The sequence below is a fragment of the Zeugodacus cucurbitae genome, chromosome 5 (assembly GCF_028554725.1).
Source record: "Zeugodacus cucurbitae isolate PBARC_wt_2022May chromosome 5, idZeuCucr1.2, whole genome shotgun sequence".
NCBI classification, from domain to species: Eukaryota; Metazoa; Arthropoda; class Insecta; order Diptera; family Tephritidae; genus Zeugodacus; species Zeugodacus cucurbitae.
Genome location: NC_071670.1, coordinates 48,542,339 through 48,551,613, shown reverse-complemented (window position 1 = coordinate 48,551,613; position 9,275 = coordinate 48,542,339). Strand labels below are relative to the sequence as shown.

Sequence of the window (9,275 nt, the reverse complement as noted above, 5' to 3'; positions counted from 1 at the left end):
GTAAAGTAGAAACAATCCTTTCAAGGCAAGAAACTCTTATACAAAATTAAAAAAAAAATTTTGCATTTTAAACAGTAGGATCCAAGCAAAAGAACAATATTAAAGGACCTGCTAAATAGGTGAAAACATATTGATATATAGTCATATGCCAAGAACATTTCCCAATTGGTGACATTACTTCGAAACCGAAAAAAACAATTATTTTCTTTTTTACGCGGATTAGATAAAAACTTGCTTTCCTGAAAGGTCTTAGAAAACACTGTTGTAAAAAGAAGATGAACTACATTAGAGGATTTAAGCAAAGAAAAAGAGTAAATGACCATATAATATCTCCTAGAACACTGTTTTATAATACTGAAGCGTAGATATCCCTTCCCAATTTTGGCATCAGTAATTAAGAAATTAATTTATATCTGAAGAATATAAAAACATTGAATTTTGCTCTTTTTTATACTCTCGCAACAAAGTTGCTAAGTGGCTAAAATTTGGTATAAAGGATCGCATTAATCATATTCTTTTTTTTTTGGAAGAGGTCGTGGTCCCGCCCTCAAATAGTTTTTTTGTATTTATCTCGCAAACCAATTCAGCTATATAATCCAACCTTTTTTCAGTCGTTTCTTTTATCCACTTCCTTATACAGTCGAAAAATGGAAGAAATCACATTATAACCACGCCCACCACCCATACAAAGGTTAGGTTGAAAATTACTATAAGTGAGTTAACTCGCTAACGAAAAACGTCAGAAACACTAAATTTCACATAAGAAATGGCAGATGGAAGCTGCACTCAGATTAAAAAAAAATTCAAAATGGGCGTGGTTTCACCCACTTATGGGTCAAAAACCATATCTCAGGAACTACTCGACCGATTTCGATGAAATTCGGTATACCCTGATAACACGGATTAAAAATTAATGTGATTCCATCTTGAGGTGTGGCATCAATTGTGAAAAAATTGATCGGACTTTTCGATGCCCCGGATATCGAATATGAACAACTCAGTGGGTAAGGGTGATTTTTCATCGAAAATATCGTTACATTTCTCAGATATTTTAATTTAATACAAAAAGAAGATTTTTCTTCTAATAGTGTGTCTCTGTAGCAAAAATGGTTAAAATCGGGTCATATCTTTCCCCCCTAGCTCCCACATACCTTATATTCGGATTATCAAACTTCCGGTGGGCTTTATATCGCACATATCGGTTAATATGTAAGATATCTTAACAAAACTAATATAGTCCTATATATAGTGTACCTTGATGGTGAAAATGAGTGAAATCGGTTCAAGAATTATCACATCCCTTATATACAATTATCTTCCGGTGTCTTTAAAAACTTGCCTTTTGTCGTATATTTCGAAAGTTTCAGTGAGGTGTTTTTCTGAAAACGAGCATTAATCAAAACTAATTTTCAATTTTATGAACAGTTTTCTAAAAGTTATGTTTGTTATGGATAATTTCGAATAAATCCACAGTTTGTTGAAGCGGTTTTCAAATCTATGTTATACAGTTCTCTGAAATAACTTGTATCTTTCTCATTTACTATATTGTAAGTTGAGAATTTATACAAACAGTTTCCAATTGCAATAACTGTTGATACTAATTACCTCATTTCTTTAATGAATCTACACTACCTACATATATAGTGAAAATGGTGATTGTCAATAATCCTTGCCACTCACCGAACACTTGACAACACCATCATCTACTGCATTTTATGCATTTTTTGTGACAACCCTACAAATTGTGTGACCACTAAAACCACTATCTACAATGAAGAAATAGTTTTACAGCCAACACCACTCGCATGTATGATGAATTTATGGGCGTCGACATTGCGCATGCAATGCGAGAAAGTGTTTCGGACGTAAAGACGCACTCAACTGTGCATATCACCACATAGAGTAAATCAAAACTGCCGCACACACAACGAAATAGGAGCAGAATCGAGATACATTGCACAGCCAAAAGGAAGCGCAGAGGAAGTTTCAAGTTCGGTGCGATGTGATTATGGGTGTTGGGATGATATTGGGCCCGTCCAGTCATTGTTCGATTTGAAAGCCAACGAAAGGGATAGTGCAAATGGCATAATACATAATAACCACTTGACTCGATGCCTCGAATTGCACAACACACATACAAGCGGACAACGAGGCGAAAGTCGTGACCGAAACGAAGCATATCTAGGGGGTCTTCTGGTCCAAGTAGGATGTCGCAAGTAGTGCGGGTGTTCTGATGTCGAGTAACGGTGTATGTTTGATGTTGTTGGTGGTATTGTTGTTAGTGTGCTGCAACGCTGCTGCAAATGCGAATGTGCAAACGAAGTGTTGTAGTTGTACAATAGAATAGTTTCGTTCGGTCGTTTGGTCGGTTCATCGTTAATTGTAGTATAGCATACAAAAGCAGGCTGACTGCGAAAAAAAAAATGACGGATGATAACTGTGACTGTGACTCAGTCAGTTTGTTTGTCAAAGGATAACACTTTTCCTGCCGTCAAAGTGGGCTAAAAAGCCCTACTTGACTTTGTTGTTGCTGTTGCTGCTATTTTCGCTGCCTGGCTACAGTTAAATGGTGTGTTGTAATTGATGTTATTGTTGTTGTTGTTGGTTTTACTGTATTAGAAGTATGAATTTTGTTTGTTGATGTAGTTGGTTCAATTTTAATTGTTGTTGTTGTAGAAGTTGAATGTATTTTTATTATTGTTGTTTTTGTTTTCATATGTCACTTTCAACTTCCATTCTTTCTGCCTATTTTGTGTAGTTTTCGCTTTTCGCACTATAGTAACAACACCAACAACAACAATTGCACCAAAATATTGTAGTAAGCGCACACACACAACCGCACACTTGCATCTCCGAACACTCGTTGTTATGTTTGCTCGCTTTTCGCCACTGCCCTAAACTAACGAGTGTGTATACACTGAAATTTTCGCACAAACGGCACTTTATTATTAACAAAAACAGAAAAAAAAACACAAAATTTACTACACCATTTGATTTAATTGAAAACTTTTACAAACCGGAAGCGGATATGGCCTTTTCAATGCACAATTCAATCAAGCACTTAGTGTACGAGTTATATATGTATATGTAGTATATAGTATAACCGATTTTCACTTTTTATCGCCTGCAATTAACGCCACAAATAACGGTACATTACGGCATACCCAAACAGCTGGGAGTCAGCAACCAAACCGCTCAAGTAACGCTGAAAAATTCTGTTGTTTTTTTGTCTGCTTGGAGGCTTAATTTTTATGCCAAAAATGATTTGCTTTCAATTGCGTTCATGTATCCTTTGGCTTTATGCTGTAGCACACACACACACATACACAAAAATCACAAATCACAAAAAAGCGAGCACAAAAAATATGTGACGCGTGCAAGGAAACTGTGATCCTGCTGCGACAACACTCGACTATGGAATGACAATAGCTGCGGCGCTCCAGTCGCTCAGCACTGAGCCATATGAGCTCGGTGTCGTCGTTGCTAGCAACATCGTCGTCGTCGTCGTCGGCACACGAGGCGAATCGGGCGCATATAAATATAAACAAACGCACACACGCACACCCAAGTCTAGCCGAGTCAAGTCAAGTCAAGCAGATTTTGCGCGCGTCCACACAAACAACAACAGCAACAACAACAAAATGTAGTATCCATCAACCAGCCAGCAGCCGATTGGAAGTACCGGAAGCAGTAGTGTTCGTGTGAGTGTGCGTGTGAGTATATTGGATTTCCCGCGCCGCTTCCAGGCGCGCGTACAACAACAACAATAACAAACAAGCACACAAACTGGAAGGAAACGGAAGCGAACGCTAAGGTGTACGCACTCCATACACACGAACCAATACCAACAACAACAACAAAACAAACATCCATGTATATACATACATACTTGGAAGCTCTGGGAAATACAAGTACACATGTACTCAACTGTATACAAGTATATGTAACGCACCGTTATATTATGTATAGCACACTAGGGCGGTTAATGGCATCGAGCCGCTGGTGACACCATTGGAATTTCTGTTTTGTTTGTTTGTTATTATTTTTGCCTCAGCACACTGCCGATGCCGCTACCTCAGCTGCTGCTGACGCTTGGTATTTGTTGTATTTTATTTTATTTTCCTTGGAGATTTTTGCCGAACAGTAGTTGACGAACACAATCGGCACTACGATGAGGCTGCGACCGGCCATGGTAGGCAATGAATGAAAATGCGCCCCAAACTCACCGAGGGGGCGTTAAGCTTGCGGCAGTTTGAGCGCAAAAAAGGCTTGTGGATTGTTTGTTTATTTTTGCGTTTGTTCACACGACACATATCTATATACATATAGTAAATACATATATACAATATGTAAGTGAGTGTAGCTGGCGTTTTCAACGCTGAGTTGAGGCTCATTTCAAGCTCACGGGTAAGCAGGCACAGCGCCTGTAAGCACTACAACCCCTTGCTGATGGCGCGCAGTCAGACATACTGTCAGTCAGGTGGGATGACATGCTGATGCTGTATAATGTACTGATGTATGTATGTATGTATATAAATGACGCCAAATTAATTGCGTGTTAGCATAAAAATATGCATGCTCGCTCATATGTTTGTATGTATGTCTATGTGTATTTTTATGTGTTTGTATGTATCACAAGTGGTCGCATTTGAATGCTATTGCACTTCAGTTCAGCTATTCCTACATATCTACATATATAGTATCTATATCTATATAGTATGTCGGTATGTTTGTTCACAGCGTGTGACAATCTTGCTTTTGATAGACTGAATGGCGTCTACTTCCGGTCTGCACACTTTTGAGCTGCGTGCATTTCATTGTGTGTGTGTTTTCAATGCTCACAAAATAATAGTAGGTGTTGATCGTTCAACAAAAGCAATGCGTGCTCTATGAAAGAGTGTGAGGGCTTAGGTGCAGTTGCATAAATATGCAAGTATGAGATACTCAAAGTAAAAAGGCTATTATTTTGGAATAATTTGAATTTGAAAAGTATTTGAAGCTGAAGTGATGATATGTAGGTGTGTATATAAGTGTTTCAAAGATGAAGGTTGAAAGATAACTATGGGAAAACGGTCTTTATAACAAAATTGTGGCTTCAAATTAAAAAAAAAAAACACATATTTTTTATGATATTAAAAAATCTTTATGTAGCATTATGATATTATGGCTTAATAACTCTTGTGACTTTTAAATCTCAATTTGTCAAGAAAATCAGTGCAGTGAATATGATAAAAAAATTATGGAAATATTTAAAATACTATAATACAGTTCCATAACTCGAACTTTTCCACCGGGGCATAATACAAAATTAAAAATTTTACTATCAAGAAACAATTTTAAAGGAATCCATATATTCATATGGAAGCGAATATGGATATTACACTTATAGATCTCATAAATCGTGTAACAAAGGCATGAGATACAGACGTCAAGAGCCAAACTTAGGTTCGTAGCCAAATCTCAGCATATTCAGTAAGTTCAGTAAGTTCATATCAGTTTCGAACGCTGTCCTTTGTGACACCAACAGCAAACTCCCAATGGATCAGAAAAACTGTCTTTGTCCAAGCGCTTGGAATATTTTGTTCTTGCGTCAGCTAACGTCAATTCTAGCTAATTCACTAGGTTCGTCGAAGGTAACCCTACCGAGGTGTTTCAACCTCAGTCTGACAAAAATATCCCTAGTCTCACCATGTGTACCTATCGTTTTTCGTTAGTCGTACCTCGGTAGTTTTTTACGTGTATTTTGTTGTTGTCCGCCTGACCAGCTTAATGATTTTTTAATTACTTGGTAACATAAAATTTTCTATTTGTTTTGCGTCGTTGAATAAAATATAATATTCATTAAAATATAATCTTAAAACCTATGTTTACTGTAAAGAGAGTATCAACTGATAAATTGCCAATTTAACAGGTTCGGTCTGAATACCCCTGTTAACACATTATTTTAGTTAGTTTTAAAACAAAAAAAATTCCGATATGAAATCCGATCTAGTTAGATGGAACTCATCAGTCTTATTTGAATTATAGAACGCTTTATTGGGCTAAGAATATTACTCCATAATCTAATCAGATTTTTTTGTATAATTACTCAACTGGAGCAGGATCACTCTTGCCAACAGGTGCTACTTTGGACTAAGTAGGCACTCCGTTGAAGGAACAGATGGAGAGCGACCTGGTTACACTTGGGATTTCTCAGTGGCGCTGTAGCTTGTATAGTTCTGAGCGATATTTAACAATTTACGACCAAAATTACAATTATTGCGCTATTGGAGATGCTTACTGGATTACAATCAATCATGTCTAAAATCAAAAACACATCCTAAATCATATATAAATCTCTATAATATGAGTACTTGCAAAACTGTTCGAAAATAGGTGATTTTTTTAATTTTCTTCCGATTCCACAAATCGATTTACGATACTTTAACATTAATTTAATTTGTTTAAATTAGATTTATAGGTATTTAAGATGCAAAACCAAAACCCTACCGAACTTACATGAAAGTTGTGCAGAAACTCGTTTACAATAAGCTCTTGCTGATTTGATACACATTCTCCATTCTTCTGCCTTTGCGAAACACACACTTGCTCACACATTCTACTACGCTGCCTCAGTATGCAAACGCACTGCACTGTAATCATTTGCCAAAAAATCGCATAAAAAACATTTCCCCAACATTTATTTTACTTAATTGGATTGCCGCGTCGACTTTACTCAAATATTCCGCACAAAAATCTGCATTTATTGCAATAATTCTTATAATTAATCACAATTTTCACAATTTTGATCAGACGCGTCAGCGAAATTTATTCGGAACTGTTTCGGAAGTAAAAATGGCGCCGGAACTTTTGCCATACACAGGGTTACATTTGCTTTTAGGAAATGTGTTCAGTGTGGTATTCACGGTGGAGTGGTGATGTTATCGATCATTTATTATAAAATCGAATTCTACTTGATATTAATAAAATAATAAAAAGTTACAAATAAATGTTTATATTTAATGATAAAAGGGCAATTATGCTATAATGTTTAATATTTTAAAATTATTATTATTTTTGAAAATTACCTTTGATACGCTGAATTGTTTAAATGAAATATATGACTCTATATATTAAAAAAATGTTGTAAAAAAGCCTTGTTTTCTAACTCTGAAATTAATTCGAAGCCAAATCGATTATAGATTATGATCCCAATATGTACCACTCGATCGTTTGAATTCACTCATGCCTTTTTTAAATATTTTAATCTATAACAGCCGCTTAATGACATCCACTACGAATATCTCTTTCGCTGATTATATGAACTGATAAATCTCGAATGTTTTGAAACTATTTAGTTTAAACATACTTACGACTACATTTATACATTATTAAATTAATTTATTAAATGAAATAATTTAAAGAAATATGTGAGCAAAGTATGGCAACATCAAACAACACATGCAACCCTAGCCACTACAATAACAAAAACATACGCACGCTAAAAACAGCTGTTTGTATTTGAGTATTTGACAGTTACCGGCGCCAAATAGCATTTAATTGCGTTTACATTTGCTGTTTTCATTAAAATACACAAAAATGAGCGAGGAAACTGCAAAACAATGTCGCATGCCATGGTAAGTGATAAATAATATCACTACATTTAACAAAAAACAATAACTAACTGTGAACTTTCCTTACAGGGTAGAGAAGTACCGACCATCAAAATTGGATGATTTGATTTCGCATGAGGAAATTATATCAACAAGTAAGCACTTTGCTTGATTTCAATTAAGTTTTTATTAAGCTCATTATTTCTTTAATATCACCAGTTAATCGCTTCATTGACCAGAAACAGTTGCCACATTTGCTATTCTATGGACCACCTGGTACTGGTAAAACGAGCACAATTCTCGCTTGTGCCAAACAACTCTACAGTCCAACACAATTCAAATCGATGGTGCTGGAGTTGAACGCCTCAGATGATCGTGGCATTGGTATTGTGCGTGGACAAATTTTAAATTTCGCCTCAACGCGCACAATCTTTAGTGGCTCCTTTAAATTAATCATACTGGACGAGGCTGATGCTATGACGAATGATGCACAAAATGCATTGCGTCGCATCATTGAGAAATATACGGAAAATGTGCGTTTCTGTGTCATTTGTAATTATTTAAGTAAAATTATACCAGCGCTACAGTCACGCTGTACACGTTTCCGTTTTGCACCGCTTTCGCCAGAGCAAATACTACCGCGACTGGATAAGATTATTGTGGAGGAAAAGTGAGTTCTTCAAATTGTTGTTTATATTATTGCCAATTGTAAGCTCTTGTTCAACTTGAATGTGCTAATCGTTTAATAATTTTATAGACTGAATGTCACTGAAGACGGTAAGAAAGCGCTAATGACACTATCCAAAGGTGATATGCGAAAAGTGCTTAATGTGCTGCAAAGTACATCAATGGCATTCGATGTTGTTAATGAGGATAACGTATACACATGTGTTGGACATCCACTACGTAGTGACATAGAGCGTACATTGCAAACGTTATTGTCCACAGAGAGCTTCGAGCAAGCCTACGATGGTGAGTTAATTCATAATTATGATAATCTAAAAAATTTATTATATTTTATATTTTTTTTTTTTAGAAATTCAACGCATTAAATCAGTACGCGGTCTTGCACTGAGTGATATTCTCACGGAATTGCATTTGTTTGTTATGCGCTGTAAGTTGTATTCACATTTTGTTGTTTAAAAATTATTGCTTAATTTACTATTAATTTATTACAGTGGAATTGCCACCAGGCGTAATGAATAAGTTAGTCATTAAAATGGCCAGTATTGAGGAACGTCTTGCAAAAGGCTGCACTGAGGGTCCACAAACAACAGCATTGATTGCGGCTTTCTTTATCTGCCGCGACATGGTCTCGCTGGAGAGTTGAATGCAACAATTGGGTAACTGTGGTTGAGGATATCTCGAGGAATAATATATTTTTAAATTTATTTTTTTTAATATTTTTAATATTTAAAAATTTCAAAATTGCTAGTATTCGATATACTGCCAACAAAATAAAATATCTGCGTCAACAAGGCTAACAATGTTTTGAAGTTGAAACATAAGCTTGGTTTTTTAAACAAAAAAAAACGGAATTTTTTTAAACCATGTATGGACATTATAAAAAATATCAAAACAAACTACTTTTATGGTATATAAGCTATAACAGAATTGAGAGCTTCTTCGACTCTTGCTGCTATCAGCTGCGCTCAGCGGCTGGTCAACTACTGATAAACTACT

General features: G+C 35.8%; 2 protein-coding genes across 3 annotated transcripts in view; one reads left to right on the top strand and one right to left on the bottom strand.

Annotated features, from left to right (window-relative positions):
- The window catches only part of LOC105212217 (proton channel OtopLc), a 114,944-nt gene that overhangs the window by 102,828 nt on the left and 2,841 nt on the right, over positions 1-9,275 (bottom strand). Inside the window, exon 1 of one of the 2 annotated variants that reach the window (XM_011184076.3) lies at positions 3,018-4,165. The exons of the other annotated variant lie outside the window; for it this stretch is intronic. The gene's annotated coding sequence lies outside the window, so the exon portion shown is untranslated. Of the gene's footprint in view, positions 1-3,017; positions 4,166-9,275 lie in introns of those variants that run through there. 2 annotated transcript variants of the gene reach the window in all.
- Positions 7,458-9,073, top strand: LOC105212216 (replication factor C subunit 5). Its single transcript, XM_011184075.3, has 6 exons — positions 7,458-7,616; positions 7,683-7,747; positions 7,812-8,262; positions 8,350-8,564; positions 8,629-8,706; positions 8,771-9,073. Exons 1-6 carry the CDS (start codon positions 7,579-7,581, stop codon positions 8,920-8,922), a joined length of 999 nt encoding a protein of 332 aa, XP_011182377.1. The 5' UTR covers positions 7,458-7,578; the 3' UTR covers positions 8,923-9,073.

Excerpts from the sequence above, each read along its gene's own strand:
- LOC105212216 (XM_011184075.3), top strand. The coding sequence starts at position 7,579 with ATGAGCGAGGAAACTGCAAAACAATGTCGCATGCCATG. Across the intron at positions 8,263-8,349 it reads AAGATTATTGTGGAGGAAAA|ACTGAATGTCACTGAAGACG; the intron begins GTGAGTTCTTCA and ends ATAATTTTATAG. Across the intron at positions 8,565-8,628 it reads CTTCGAGCAAGCCTACGATG|AAATTCAACGCATTAAATCA; the intron begins GTGAGTTAATTC and ends TTTTTTTTTTAG.